The sequence below is a fragment of the Loxodonta africana genome, chromosome 16 (assembly GCF_030014295.1).
Source record: "Loxodonta africana isolate mLoxAfr1 chromosome 16, mLoxAfr1.hap2, whole genome shotgun sequence".
In the NCBI taxonomy this organism is placed as follows: Eukaryota; Metazoa; Chordata; class Mammalia; order Proboscidea; family Elephantidae; genus Loxodonta; species Loxodonta africana.
The window spans coordinates 76681617-76697630 of NC_087357.1; the positions used below are offsets into that span (position 1 = coordinate 76681617).

The window sequence follows — 16014 nt, forward strand, 5'->3', positions numbered from 1 at the left end:
GAGTTTTTGTGTGGACAGGATTTCATGTCTCTTGGGTATATACTGGGAATTGTTGGGTCACATGGTAATTCTCTGTTAATCATTTGAGGAACTGCCAGACTGTTTTCCAAAGTGACTGCGCCATTTAACAGTCCCACCAGCGGAGTATGAGTCAATTTCTCCACCTCCTTGCCAATACTTGTTATTATCTGTCTTTTTGAAGACAGGCATCCTAATGAATGTGAGGAATCCCTGGGTAGTGCAAATGGTTAACACGCCAGCTGGTAACCAAAAGGTTGGGAGTTCGAGTCCACCCAGTGGTACCTTGAAAGAAAGGCCTAGTGATCTGAAGGAAAAAAAAAACAAAAACAGCCACTGAAAACCCTATGGGGAGGGGGATAGAGAGAGAGAAAAAAGAAAATCGTATGGAGAAAAAAAAGAAAACCCTATGGAGCACAGTTCTACTCTGATACACACGGGGTCACCATGAGTCTGAAGAAGTGACCGTACACAGCTTGTTCAGTGGGTGTGAAGAGGTGTCTCTTTGTGGTCTTGATCTGCATTTTCCTGAGGGCTCGCCTCTCCTCCCTCCTGCCACATTCTCTTCCCCTGCTAAGACAGCATCTAGAGGTTGTCCAAAGGCCCCTCTAGCCTCTGAGTTCCTCAAGGGTTTTCCTCAGAACCAGGGAGGTCTATGCTGCGGGTGGGCATTATGGAGTGGGTGACGGTCATTAGGAGGAAGAGCAGGGGGATGAGCACGGCCCTCAGAAATTCTTCTCAAGAGGCGCAGTCACAGGATGTCAGACTGGAAGACCTTTTGTCTTCTTCCAGCCCAAACTACCAAACTATTCATAAGTGAGGAAGCTGAGATCCAGAGGGATGAGGGTAGCTAAGGTGCTTGCTGTTAGCGGCAGGGCCCGGCTGAAGTCAGAGAGCCCAGGCCTGCTCAGGGGAGCCGCAGAGCCCTGGGTCTGATTTCCAATGCTGTGTGACTGTGGGTCAGTTCCTGGGCCTTTCCGAACCTCAGTTTACCCATCTGCATAATGGGGACAATACCTATCTCATGGGGTTATTTTGAGGATAGCATAGTAAATGCTCAGTAAATAACTTCATTTTAAATTTTGAAATAATTAGTATTTACATAGCTATGATAAAAGAAATGCAAACAGTACAAAGGAGCATACAGGGGAAAATAGGCCTCTCTCCAGCTCCCCTCTCCCCAGGGCACCACTGTTACTCGGTTCCTGTCTTTCCTCCCACACAGTGTATGTATGTCACTGGAGCTGGTTATCATGCTGGTCCTTGGTTTGTGATCATTAACCTGCCTGCCTTTCTAAGCTGCTCTCCCACTTTGTTCCTTCAGCCCCCCTCCTTGCCAGCACACACAACTGCGGGGCTCCCTTGTTTGTCCAGCTCCCCCTTCCCAAGCCCCGTCCACCTGGTAATGATTTCCTAGAGAGTTTCCCAGGGGTCTCCATGGGGACGTTTCCTGCACCAGTCTCCATGGCAACTCTTCAGGTTGCCATGGTTACACTTAAGTGATTATTTGGAAACCCTTAAATGAATCAGCCATGGTGGTATATGCTATGAGCGCTTGGCTCCGGCTCTCCTGTCAGGAGCCAGGGTTGGGACCAGGCCGGCAGGCAGGAGTCGGGGGAGACGGGAAGGGGCGGTCACGGCCCGGTCGTGCAGGGTCTGGCCCTGTGAGGGCCTTCACTGGGCCTTCTGCCTTTTGCGAGGGGGTGCAAGAAGCAGCAGTCAGGCTGTGCAATCCTTGAAGAGAGACCCTGCAACAAGGATGCCCTCAACAGGCTGTGAGCCAGGACAAGGGGGGCTGTGAGTCTAGAACAAACAAGACTGAGCAGGGATTGAACCCTTACTCTTCTCTCTGCTACTAATTTTTAAATAATTTTTATTGTGCTTTAAGTGTAAGTTTACAAATCAAGTCAGTCTCTCACATATAAACTTATATACACCTGCCTACATACTCCCATTTACTCTCCCCCTAATGAGTCAGCCCACTCCCTCTTTCCAGTCTCTCCTTTCGTGACCATTTTGCCAGTTTCTAACGCCCTCTACCCTCCCATCTCCCCTCCAGACAGGAGATGCCAACATAGTCTCAAGTGTCCACCTGATACAAGTAGCTCACTCCTTATCAGCATCTCTCTCCAACCCATGGTCCAGTCCCTTCCATGTCTGATGAGTTGGCTTCGGGAATGGTTCCTGTCCTGGGCCAACAGAAGGGATTCCTCTAGTCTCAGTCAGACCATTAAATCTGGTCTTTTTATGAGAATTTGGGGTCCGCATCCCATTGTTCTCCTGCTCCCTCAGGGGTTCTCTGTTGTGCTCCCTGTCAGGGCAGTCATCGATTGTGGCCGGGCACCATCTAGTTCTTCTGGTCTCAGGATGATGTAAGTCTCTAGTTCATGTGGCCCTTTCTGTCTCTTGGGCTCATAATTACCTTGTGAGCTTGGTGTTCATTCTCCTTTGATCTAGATGGGTTGAGACTCATTGACGCGTCTTAGATGGCCGCTTCTGCCACTAATTTTTAAAAGGGAACTTAAGGAACTCAGTCTTTTATTTACATATTTATATAACTAGTATTTTTCAAGCACCTCTAGCTACATCCAAAGAATCAGCCCCTGAAAACCCTGTAGAGCACAACCCTACTCTGACACAATTGGTCACAAGTGGGAGGTGACTCGATGGCAACCGGCTTTTTTGGTTTACTGCACGCCAGGCACTGTGCGAAGCACTGGGGCAAAGCAGTGACTGAACAAACAGAAAGCCCTGTCCTCATGGAGCTCACTGCTGGGGAACATGCAGATCGTGAGATAAATGACTTCCATGATGGTCTGTGTTACAGAGAAAATCAACCAGGCCAGGGAGCTACGGAAGGTCAGGAGAGACTGTATAGCACACACGCTCACAGTGGCTGCTGGGGCCCCTGGGCACAGTGTGGGGCTGGCTCCAGGCCTCAGGTCAATTCCCGAGAGGAGGGTGAGGTATGAAGGGAATTGGAAGACTGAGGCCCTGTCAGCAGCCGGCTCCTTCCACGTGTACTGGCAGCCGGCCTTCTGGCTTCCCAGATACCTCACAAGACCCTCTGAAGCACAGACATGGCCGGGAGTTTAATTTTCATTTTAAAGATTAGGTTACTGAGACCAGAGTAAGGCAGCATGCCTAAGGCCAGGCTGCCAATGGAGCGCAGAGCTGTGACCAGGACTCCAGTCTTCAGTACCTTAGTCCAGGGCTATTTCTGCTGGGCCAGTGGATTTACAAGTCTGTGGATCTGTCCTTAGTCCAGCGCCGTCTTACTGAAGGTTGAATAAGATGCTTGTCTTCTACACCTGGGAGACTTGGAGTCTATCTGAGGAGAGTCTGGCTGATTTTAATTCTAACCTGAACCTCAAGTAACTATGACACTCTCCCCTCATTTGGAACCTTATCACAAAGCCATGAATGCCTGATGCGTCTGATGAATGAACTGGTCAGTTCCCTCCTCGGTGGTGCGCACAGTTAAAGGTGCAGGGACATGATTCTTCTAACCCTGGTGCCCCTAGTCCCCAGATACCCCTCCAGAAAATGCAGACCCGTGGAAGCACAGGCCTAAGGCCTGGGCAACCCCAGAAGCTTCCAAAGGAGGCCATGAGACTTGAGTCTTTGTACACTGGGCTTGCTCTCTGCCTTTTCTGCATTAACTAAAAAAGCAAACCAGTCGCAGTCAGTTCTAACTCTTGGCGACCCCATGTGTGTCAGAGTAGACCTGTACTCTACAGGGTTTTCTTTTTTAATTTTTATTTTCTTATTGTTGTTGAGAATATACAAAGCAAAACATACACCAATTCAACAGCTTCCACAAGTACCATTTAGTGACATTGATTACATTCTTTGAGTTGTACAACCATTCTCGCCCTCCTTTTCTGAGTTGTTTCTCCCGTTAACAAACTCACTGCCCCCTAAGGTTCCTATCTAATCTTTTGAGTTGCTGTTGTCAGTTTGATCCCATATAGATAGTTCTTAAAAAAGCATAATGCTCAAGGCAGACCTTTTAAACTAGTTAAGCTATTGTTCGGTTTCAAGAAGACTTCAGGGGATACTTTTTAAGTTTAAAATATTATCTCAGGGCAACAGCTTTAGGGGTTCATACAATTTTCATGGCTCCAAGAAGTCTGGAGTCCATGAGAACGTGAAATTCTGTTCTGCACTTCCCCCTTTTGATCAGGATTCTTTTATAGAATCTTTGATCCAAATGTTCAGTCATGGTAGCCGGGCACCGTCCAGTTCTGGTCTCATGGCAAAGGAGGCAGCTATTCATGGAGACAATTAGCCACACATTCCATATCCTCCTATTCCTGACTCTCCTTATTCCTCTGTTGCTCCAGGCAAATAGAGACCAATTGTTGTGCCTTAGATGGGCGCTTGCAATCTTTTAGGACCCTGGGAACTCCGCAAAGAACTCGGAGGTAGAACAGAAACAATCAACATGTTATCAGGCCAATTAACTGGGATGTACCATGAAACCATAACCCTAAAACTCCAAATCTAGGAGCCAAGTCCCATGAGGTGTTTGTTGTACACAAGCAGCTTCAGCAGCTTTTTTTTTGCCATTGTTGTAAATATATCACACAACTTTTGCCAATTCAACTTTTTACAAGTAACAACTTATTGACAGAAATCACAATAATCGGCTGTGCAAAACTCCCCTTAATCAACGTGATATTCCCATCACCATTAACCCTCCTTTTCCCTTCCCTCCCTTCCCTGGTAAGCACTAATAACCTTTTTTCTCTATACATTTGCCTTTTCTTGTCTTTTTCTAAAAATGAGGTCATACACTATTTGTCCTTTTGGTGTTGACTGACATATTTCACTCGGCATAAGCTCTTCCCGCCCCACCCATACCGTAGCACGCACCAAGGCCTCATTTCTCCTACTAGCGGAGGAGTATTCCACCGCATGTATGTACCACATTTTGTTTATCCTTTCATCTGTTGGTGGGCGTTTAGGCTGTTTCCACCTTTTGACTGTTGTGAATAGTGCTGCAATGACTATTGGTGTACAAGTCTCTTTGAGACTCTGCTTTCAAGGCTTCTGGGTATATACCTAGGAGTGGAATTGCTAGGTCATATGATAGTTCTATTTTTAGTTTTTTGAGAAACCGCCATGCTGTTTCCCACGGTGTTACCATTTTGCATTCTCATCCGTGATGGTTAAGGGCTCCAATTTCTCCACATCCTCACCAACATTTCTCTTTTTTTATCTTAGCCATTCTAAAAAAAAAAAAATCAAATCTAGTGGGAGTGAAATGGTTCTCACTGTAGTTTTGATTTGCATCCCTCTGAAGCCTAATGGGAAACCCTGGTGGCCTAGCGGTTAAGAGCCATGGCTGCCAACCAAAAGGTCAGCAATCGAAATCCACCAGGCGCTCCTTGAAAATTCTTTGGGGGCAGTTCTACTCTGTCCCGTAGAGTCGCTATGAGTCAGAATTGACTCGACAGCAATGGGTTTGTTTGCTTTCTATGACTAATGACGCTAAGCATCTTCTCATGTGTCTGGGGGCCATTTGAATGTCCTCTTTGGTGAATGTCTATTCAAGTCCTTTGCCCATTTTATGATCAGGTTGTCTTTTTGTTGTTAAGTTGTCCAAGTTTTACACAGTGTCTTCAGTGGCTGATTTTTCAGAATTAGGTAGTCAGGTCTTTGGAGGCGTCCCTGGGGGGCCTGAACCTCCAACCTTGGCAGCGTTAACGATTCGTGCCACGCAGGGACTCCTGCCTGTGGACCGTCGCTGCTGTACACTGTAGAGTCGATTTTAATGCACAGCGACCCAGTGTGGCAGAGCGGAGCTGTCCCACAGTGTCTCCCAGGCTGTGATCTTTACCGGAACAGATCGCCAAGTCTTTTTCCTGCGGAGCAGCTGGGTGGGTTCGAACCACTGACCTTTCGGTTAGCAGTCGCGCGTGTAACCACTGCACCACCAGGGCTCCTGATTCTTTGTGGATTATTCACCTTCAAATAGGCCTTGGGTTTTGGGAGAGGTTAACAGGCAACATAAAAGTTTCTGGCCTGTTTATGCCTCAAGACGTGTTTACTGGAAAGTTCCTGGGATGGTGAGTGGAGGAGCTGAGAGGTCAAGTGTGGGAAGGGTAAGCTGCTGGCACTCGCTGGGATCTGAGCTCTGGAGGCATTTGCTGAGTTTTGGGAAAGGGTGTGATTGATCCCAACAAACATGGTCTATAATTACACATTTGTTTACTGTCTCTTTTGCGATATGACCATTGTAGCCACTCGCCACATATGGGAGTCCCCGGGTGGTAGAAACGGTTAACTCAGATTATAACCAAAAGGTTGGAGGTTCGTGCCCACCAAGAGGTACCTTCAAAGAAAGGCCTGGTGATCTACTTCCAAAAAATCAGCCATTGCAAACCCTAGGGAACACGTTCTACTCTTGACACTCACGGAGTTACCATGGGTTAGAACTGACTTCATGACTCGAACTGGTTTTAGCCACACATGGCTACTGAGCACTTGAACCTTGAGATATGCTGTTAGGTGTAAAACACACTGACTTTTGAAAACTTGGCCTGAAGAGGATATAAAATATCTCAATAATTTTTATATTGATTACATGTAGAAATGATACTTTGGATATGCTAGGTTAAGTATATTGTTAAAAATAATTTCACCAGTTTCTATTGGTTTTCTTCAATGCGGCTACTAGAAATTTAAAAATTACGTGTGTGACTTGTATTGTATCTCCATCGGATGGTGCTGGCCCAACTGTAACCCCACAGGGAAAGGGGCCAGGGCAGCTTTGCTCACTACTCTACGCCCAGCACTTGCTATGGGGCCAGGACACAGTAGGTGAACAATAAGCTGTATTATTTGTGGAATGAATGTTTGACGGCCACATTTCCACCGGCCCAGAGGCATTCTGAACAGCCTGCTAAGGGCATGAGATTTAATTTAAATGTCAGTTTATAAAAAACACAATTCAGTTGTAACACCTACAAGGAAGGGAAAGGAAAAGGGAGAGTGAGGGGGTCAGGGTCTTAGTCCCTTTCTTAAGAGGTGTCTTGGTCCCCTGGGTGGTTCTCCCCACCCCACTTTAGCAACACTCCAGTTCTAAGGGGCTTAGGGGATTCTGACCTTTGTCTAGCAAAATAGTAAAATGGAACAAAGATAAGTCCTCATATACAGAGGCAGAGACCTAATGGTTCCCCAGTTCCTATTCTCTCTTTATTCTCTACCTCTATTTTCAGCTGGGCGCATGGTCAGATAGAATCCAAACTCTACCTTCCAGCTTCCCTGGAAGCTGGGCTTGGGGATGTAAGTTCTGGCAGAAGGATGTAAACAGAAGTGCCAAGTGACTTTGGAGACTTTCCTTAAAGGGAGGGAAGTGCTACGCCTTTCTTCTCCCCTTTCTCCTGGCTGGACAGCCTGGCCTTGGGCACATCTTGTACCATGAGGGATGGGACAGGGCATCTACTAGGGATGGTGGAACAGAGGCTGGAAGCAGCCTGGGTCCCTGACACCTTTGCAGAGCTGCCATGTCAGCCCAGGGGTGCCCACCTCTAGCCTCTGTGTGTCAGAAAACAAAATCTTATGCTTTCAAGACTGTGTTCAATTGGATTTTTTTGTCACTTTGCCATAACTAGGAATTCTGGCGGCACAGTGGTTAAGCACTTGGCTGCTAACTGAAAGGCCAGCAGTTTGAAACCACCAGCTGCTCTGTGGGAGAAAAACATGACAGTCTGCTTCTGCAAATATTTACAACTTTGGAAACCCTAATGGGGCAGTTCTACTCTGTCCTACAGGGTCGCTGTGAGTCGGAATCAACTTGAAGGCAGCAGGTTTGGTTGCTGTTTTTTTGCCATAGCTGATAACAATACCCTTTCTCCTGAATAGCCGGTGCCTACCGGCTTCACGTTTTTATAACTGGAAGGGGCCACTCAACCACTTCCAGAGCAGAGGCTCAAGTACTTTCCAGGGCAAAGTCTGCTCCCAGATGACCTGATTTCTGTAACATGAGATATTGATTAAACAAAAACAACAATACCTTCAGCAGGTACTAACTTAGAAAGGTACGACAGACCTGAGTGAAAACGGCATCTCCCTCCCACCTCTCCCCTCTCCTCCAAGTCACTCAGTTCTCCCCAGACGCAACCACTGTCACCGTTTTCTTTATATATTCTTTGCTAGTGACTTTAAATGGAACTTCTCTGTTAAAAGAAAAAAAAAAAGCTTAAGTTATACCTCATGGACACTGTTACATAATAAATCTAAATAAATACATAAATATTCATATCTGTATATAAAAATCCACGTCTAACCTATCTCAGTTATTCCTGTCGTACACCCATGACTCGAAAATGAGATCTACCAAATCCAAACGTTGAAGCCCCCAACCACACGAGGCCGACGTCAGCCCCCTCGCAGCCTTTTTCTCCCAGTGTAACATACTGCCCAAGAAGCACTGACGAAGCAGACGGGGGGGCAGGAGTTAGGTCCACGGAGGCCTGATCCCCAAGGCCGACAAGGGCAGCTCCATCCGGGAGAACTAAGAAGGATCAGGGGACTGGTTTTTAGCTGTGAAGCTACGTTTTTCCATAAAAACAATAACAGTCACCATAACGGAAAGCGTTTAATGGCTGTGTACCGCGTACTAAGGCCTTCGTGTGCATGTTAACGGTTTAAGTCTCAGTGACCCCGTGCGTTAGGTACTACTGTTATGCCCGTTTCATGAATAAGTAAAGTGAGGCAAGAAAAGATTAAGCTGTTAGTCTGAGGTTATTGGCTTCAGTGAGGGAGCAGGGCTTTGAATCCCGCAGTCTGATCAGAGAACCCAGGCTCTCAGACACGAGACAGCCATGACCCAGGCAGGGACTGGGTGAGTCTGCACCACGCACTCCCCGAGAGCCTGGTACGCCACCTGGCACAGACCAACTCAGCAAATATTCATGGATTTAATGTTCACTTATTCAAAGTGCTGACACATGTGGGGTGGGCAGAGGATGGTTGCATCCTTTGTGACTGCAGGCTCGTGCCTCTTGTTTAGGGCACCCTCTAGAAACCTCAGCCAAGAGGGAGCCCAATTAGGGGCATGAAGGCCCCTGTAGGGAGGGATCGGAAGCAGGGGGCTGGGCAGGCTCAGAGGGATCAGGATGAGGTCTGACATGTCAGGTCTCCCCACAGAGGCAAGCCCTCAGTTCTGCAGCTTCCACCCCAGACTGTGACAGACGTATCCGTGCCAAGTAGGGTCCTGGTCCCCGTTCTACCTTCTTTTGCTGAAGAATTCCTTTTAGATGGTTTAATATCTCTCTGATTTGCCTCTTTTGTTTGCTGCTATACTCCTCGTGTGTACTATGGTGCCTCTGACCAGTATTTGTTGAATGAATGAACGAACCGCTGAGCCAGGCACCCCATCCTGGCCAGGGGTACTTCCAGTGCCTGAGTTTAGGAGACATCTGATTGCCTCCCACTGGGTTTGAATCCGCTACACCACCAGGGGCAATCACGTTCCCTTCATTTCTAAGTCACCAGGATGGGGCGGGCACTCACTGTTGACCTCCAGCACCCAGACACGGGCTGTGGCATGGGAGGCCCTACGCGTATCTCAATTGCCACTTCACAACCCACAAGGACGACTCTGCTAGAGTTTTACATACAGCAAGTTTACCCTCTTTGGAGTTTTGGCAGAAAAATAACAGCTCTGCCAAGAGACAGACAAAATGCCAGAAAAATAATCATTGTATAGTGTCAGGCTCAATCAGACATGGATCGATGTGAGTACACATGGATTAACCCAAAATAGAAATCCAGCGCCATAATTTAACTCCACAGATGCTCAAAGGCTCCAGGTTCTCTTCACTCCCAGGAGCCCAGAAAGCAGGGGCTGTAACGGAGTCAAACAGCTCTCTGTCATTCTGTACAGGACATGTAAAAAGGCCAAAGGACGGCGTAGACCACGGTGCAGAAATACGTACCTGCTGGTGGGGGAGGTGGAATTCGAATGTGTTTTCCTTGTTTCTTCCAAATAGGCCCAGGCTAACCTTCTGTGGCACTGCCTCTTGAGGATGGATTTCTATCTGGCTCGAGCTTTGCACTTGCCTAAAACCAAATGCTGGGGCCAGAGCAGGTGGCCACATCGGGGACAGGACACTGAACACCCAGCCACAGAACACAGAGTGGGGAACAGAGTAGGGTTGAGCGGCCGGCCTTGTCCGTGTCAGGGTCCCACAGGACTGGCAGTGCCAGGCAGAAGGACCCCGCTTTGCCTGGTGATGTTGCACCTCGGGTGACCTAAACCCCACTGTGCCTCTGCACACGTGACGGTCAGACGCCTCGCACGCACTCACACACGCAAACCGGCTGCGGCTCCTGCCACGCTCACACTCCCAGCAGCACACTGCTGCCGGGCTCTCCTCATTGCAAGTGTGTGTCACACGGGAGACTGGGCGCTGCTGTTCCCTCCTGCCGTTGCGTTCAGCCCTCCCCTGCCCCTTGTGCTCCAAGCTTTCCAGGCAGCTATGTGGGGCTCTCACAGGGGCGTGAGAAATAATGACCTGGGTGAGGTCTCAAGTGAACACCCTGAATCGATATTTGTTGAAAGATTCAACTCTTCAGCTTGATCCAGGCTTGCTCAGTTCAAAGACATGGGGGTGGGGTGGTGGGGTGAACACTAAGATAAATGGCTTTTTTTCATGTCACTGATGCCCCGAGAGAAGTTCATGGACCAACCCACGGGTGCAGGAAGACTGCAGAGCCGAACGCAATCTTTAATAGAATCTCTAACCTGAGCATTGGTCGTAAGTCATGTCAAGAATTTGTAACTCAGGATCCCATCAGTATGGGAGAGGAAGTATTCGCTCTAATGCAGATCCAAGAACCAGTGGTTATACTTGGCATCCCAGCAGCATTAGCCCGCGACTTGGTGAAAGCTCCAAGGATGTACATTTAACCCCATAAAGGCTGCTTGAGTTCTGGGGGCCTCCTCTACCTCTTATCACGTCCATCTCTTCAATCATCTAAGCCATCTTTTTGCTCTTTGGTTCTTTCTGGCTGTTTCTTCCAAGAGGTTGACACAGTCAGAAATGTTGGCTGTGTCATTTCAGAAGTAGACAAGCGTGTGGAACAACAAATAGGGTGTGTGGGGCAAGAAAGTTGGGTCGAATCCACATTTTTAATTATCATCTCACTCCTAACTAAGCCACCTTGGTTTTCCAAGGCCCCAGGAGGTAGGAAGGAAGTGTCAGAACAACTGACACTCGGCTCTGGGTTGGGAAGGGCTGAAGGACGGGCCCACAGAGCCTTTTCCAGAGGGAGCGGAGCTGCAGCCATCACCACTACTTCTCCCTGGCCCTGGGCCAACCCTAATGAGCAAACTCAGAACAAAGAACACATTGTCTCTAGAGCAAAACCCTTCTTCTCTTCAAAAGACAAGCAACTGACATTTCTTTGCTGCACAAACCCCCCTCAAGAATCCCGCCAGCAACGGTGCAGTGATTGTCAGAAGCCGAACAAGCAATGGAGCAGTGGCTTCCCGGGCTGTCCTGCTGTTCTTCCTCACAGCCTGGATGGGTCCTTTCTACTGTCAGGAGGCTTGTGCTCTTCAGGGAGCTGCTACTGCCACTGGGGCACACCCCCCTGCTCCAGCTGGCACCCCGGCCTCCACCCTTCCTCTGTCTGGGTGACCCTGTTACCCTTCAAAGCTGGTGCCTGCCTGCACCAGGAGGGCCCCTCTCCCGCCACTGCCTCTGGGGCAGGTTCTGGGCCCCAGTTCTGCATCTGCCCTTGCACTCTTGACCCACTCTTGGCATGGACGCCAGCAGCGCCACTCATCACCCACATGTACACCTGAGAGACTCAGGTGAGCCGGCTCTCACTTCAGCAGGCCCCAGACTCCAGCCAGGCTTCTCTGTGCCACAAAGATAGGGCTGACTCTTGTCACAGGTGGAGCCATCCCTGGACACAGGTGTACGAGAGAACAACCGGGAGCCAGGGGTGCACATGGAGGACACTTCAGAGCAGCCTGGCCTCAGGACAGGTCAGCCCAGCTACAAATCCTATTTTCACAATCAGTTTTTGCAGAGATGCTTCAATGCTGGTTTTATAGTTTCTTGGTTTCAAAAATAAAACCAAAATAACAACAAAAATCCCAAGTCCCTCAAACTGAGCAAATAAATAATAGTAACAACATTGACATGGGTCTCCCACATTGGGACTCCAGCATTACAGCGGGGCGGAGACCCTGGGAGCTGACAAAAGGAGCAGAGTGAGGTGGGGACTTGCAGTGACGCCTGGCTGGGGCCCCCTCTCAAGTCCAGGAAGGTGAGGTGGGCAAGAGGTGCTGACTAGGTGTCAACAAACGCACGTCCCCGCTCTCCCAACGATGTGGTGTAGTCAGGGTCCCTCTTGTGAGCTGCTCCACATCAGGTGAGGCGCTGCTTCTGGGGGTTCCAGGCGCACTCTCTGACTGCTGGCACAGGCTGGGGACACCAGTGCCTCTGTCCCAGAAAGCACAAAGTTTTCCAAGTCAGCTGCTGGTCTCGAGCCCCCTTCCAGACAGGACAAGGGCCCCAAAATCAGGCAGTCACTCTTACCCCAGACTAGGTGACAAGGGGAATATGGAATTCGTTTGTGTCGAAGATCAGGGGCCTCTTGGGAGGGTTTGGGTCCCTGTCGGCCTTGTGGAGCAGCTTGAAGAGCCCGGTTCCGATGTTCATTGGAATTCCCATGATGATGCACTCAGACACTCCTGAAATCAACCACAGTGGCCGTCAGAGAGTGCCTCACACACAAGGGAGAGGCTACGGACTCAGGAGTTGGGAAATTAGGTTTGAGTCCCAGCTCCACTCACATCAACTGGTTCCATTTGGGCAAGCCGCTTTACCACCCATCTCTCCAACGAGGGTGGTTGTGTGGCAGCGTTCAGCACGGCACTGCTACAGGGCTCCTAGAGGTCTAGAGGGAGCTTATCCAACCTGAGGGAAGGGACGGTGCCTGCTCACAGCCAGGTGGCTGGGGAGCTCAACGAGCTCTCCTCCCTCATCTGAGGCAAAGGCACTTGGCAGGACCCACCTTTGAGAACGCTAAATTCAGACAGCAAGGATACTGGATGACGCTTCCTGGGAACCTTGAATTTGCCACCCAGGGCTTCCTTAACGTAGGGCCTAGAAGAAGCCCAAGTGGTGTGGAGAACACCAGCCCACTGGAAACAGCAGTGGGAAGCTGTTAGCTGTGCTCACGGCTGGGGCTGCACCAGGCATCCCAGCACAGTGAGCCCTGGAGACCCACAGGCCTAATCAGAAACACTCCAGAGGCAGGGTTCCTGTGGAGCTGAAGACACGAGGGGTGGGGGGCAGATTCCTTCTCTAGGCTATATTTCAGCTTTTATAAGACGCAAATGCTGGGCTCTGTATCAGGCTTTTGATTCCACAATAAGCAATTAAGTGCCCACGATGTTCTCGGTTCGGTGCTATCAGGGAACACAAAGGCCAACAACCAAACTATAAATCGGAGCGCAGCGCAGGCTGGCCCTGACTCACAATGTGCTCGGTGACCAGAGAAGGGAGATTTCAAGGTGGGGTGGGTGGTGGTACCAGGCTCCCCAAGGAGGGGGAGCTGGTGGTAGGTGGGCTGTAGGAGGGCACAGGGCTGTAGCAAAGGCACATGGTCCAGCATCCTGGGCTTTATACCTGTTCTTCCTTTCGCCCTGGCCTTCGCCTTCTCCACTAAACCTCTCTCTCCCTGTTCTTTCTTTTCACCCATTTTTATCCTAAAGAAATACGTCTTTCTCTTTCCTTCCACCTCAGACCCAAATCCCCTTTGAAAGGAGGAAACCGAGTTGAAATTAATCTTAAGAACAAAAACTGGCATACGTTCTGACTGGGGCCCCTACTGACCATCACCTGTTTGGCAAATCCATACAGAGTGGAAGGTGAGACAGGAAATGGCCACTAGGAAACAGAGCCTTAGAGGGGAGAATGGCAGCCAGGCTCTGAATCCTGGCTTTGGCCGTTAACTGGTGTGCGAGCCTGGGCAGGTTATTCAACCCCTCCAGCCCCTCCCTCACTCCTAGCTTGGGCCTGCAGGGTCTCGCTGCAGAGTCAGAAGAGTCTGAATAAAAGCCTTGCACTGCCAGTAAAGCTGGGAGGCAGCAGACACTTCTGTTGTGAGAGCTCCCTCCTGCTCCTCTTTCTCCCAGCCCAGAGGAAAGCCCTGGAGAGGCCAGCACAGCCTGGCGGAGCCGCTGTGTGTGGGTGTGTGTGTGGCGGGGGGCAAGGAGATGCGGTACACTGCAAAGCCAGGCCTTGCCGTCTGACTGACCTTGGTCTCCTCATTTGTGAGAAGGTGCAGTACTGATGTCTCGCAGGTTTGCTAGGATGCTTGTTTAGCACACAGGCCTCACGGGGGGTAGGATGGGGGAATGGAGACAGCATGGCTACTACCATCCCTTGGGAGCCCGGACAGCAGGGCCACTCTGCTGTCCCTCAGGTTGGTCTGTCTCAGGCAACCTTGACACCACACCGAGGGTGCAGGATCAGTAGGGTGGGCTGCAATTTTAAGGGTGAGGAAAATTCCTACATGTCCAGGGTGGACCTTTTCTTCTAGGACCCACGATGGTCTGCTCTGTCAACCGTACTGACAGAGAGAAGCCTCTGACAGGTGCGGCAGGTAAACGCTCCTCTCGGCAGGCTTCAGGGACAAAAGTGCACTCAGCTCCAATTGCACTGTCTATGCCTCGGTTTGTTCATTCACCCTCCCCTCCGGGAAGGCCCGGCCCCATCGGTGCTGGAAAGGACAGAAGGCCTGGCCCCCACCTACACTGTAAAGGACAGAAGTCCCGGCCCCCACCTACACTGTAAAGGATAGAAGCCCCAGCCCCCATCTACACTGTAAAGGACAGAAGCCCCAGCCCCCATCTACACTGTAAAGGACAGAAGCCCCAGCCCCATCTACACTGTAAAGGACAGAAGCCCCGGCCCCCACCTACACTGTAAAGGACAGAAGCCCCGGCCCCCATCTACACTGGAAAGGACAGAAGTCCCGGCCCCCGCCTACACTGTAAAGGATAGAAGCCCTGGCCCCCATCTACATTGTAAAGGACTTAAGTCCTAGCCCCCATCTACACTGTAAAAGACAGAAGCCCTGGCCCCCGTTGGCGCTGTAAAGGACAGAAACCCTGGCCCCCATCTACACTGTAAAGGACAGAAATCCTGGGCCCCATCTACACTGTAAAGGACAGAAGCCCTGGCCCCCATCTACACTGTAAAGGACAGAAACCCCGGGCCCCATCTACACTGTAAAGGACAGAAACCCTGCCCCCATCTACACTATAAAGGACAGAAGCCCTAGCCCCCATCTACACTGGAAAGGACAGAAGCCCTAGTCCCCCATCTACACTGCAAAGGGCAGAAGCCCTGGACCCCGTCTACATTGTAATGGACAGAAGCCCTAGCCCTCGTCTATACTGTTAAGGACAGAAGCCCTGGCTCCCGTCTACACTGGAAAGGACAGAAGCCCTTGATGATGCTCCTAGGTTCCATGCTGAACCTACCACACACAGAATCCTTCTGCCCAAAGTAGGCAGCGTCAAAGAGGTGGTCCGCTGTCTTCTCGAAGGACGCCAGCATCAGCACGCTCTCCTTCATCTTCGCCAGGCCAAACCTTGTAATGCCCAGGACCTCACCCTGCACCAAGGGAGAAGGAGGCAGTGAGCTCAGACCACTTATTAAAGGCGAAAACCCAATCATGTCCACTGCATCCCCTCAACAGAATAAGCAAAACCCAGCCAGATGACTGTTCACGTCACAACCTCAGGTGGGAAAAGCATCTGAACAGTCATCTGTCCAAACTGCACGTGCCCCAGAGGCCATTAGTCACTGACAACGTAAACCTATGCTCACAACTAGATATTGTTGGAGCCAAGAATTAAGAATCTAACCTAAAAAAAGGGGGCACTTTTGAAGATGCTCTTTGGGGCTCAAAGAACTAGAAACTGAATGAATTTAAATGCCTCAAGGTAGGGAA

The 16014-nt window shown here is 50.0% G+C and overlaps 1 protein-coding gene across 3 annotated transcripts in view; it reads right to left on the reverse strand.

Moving 5' to 3' along the window:
- Window positions 1–8141: 8141 nt before the first annotated feature.
- Window positions 8142–16014, reverse strand: part of POLR3A (RNA polymerase III subunit A) — a 72472-nt gene continuing 64599 nt past the window's right edge. The window contains exons 30-32 of one of the 3 annotated variants that reach the window (XM_064269767.1): window positions 15542–15674; window positions 12585–12739; window positions 8169–12488 (exon numbers count right to left, since the gene is read on the reverse strand). In XM_064269767.1, the coding sequence (XP_064125837.1) occupies window positions 12591–12739; window positions 15542–15674 (282 nt within the window). In that variant the 3' untranslated portion in view covers window positions 8169–12488; window positions 12585–12590. Of the gene's footprint in view, window positions 12740–15541; window positions 15675–16014 lie in introns of all 3 variants that reach the window. The other 2 variants (XM_064269769.1, XM_023547135.2) reach the window with 2 other exon arrangements.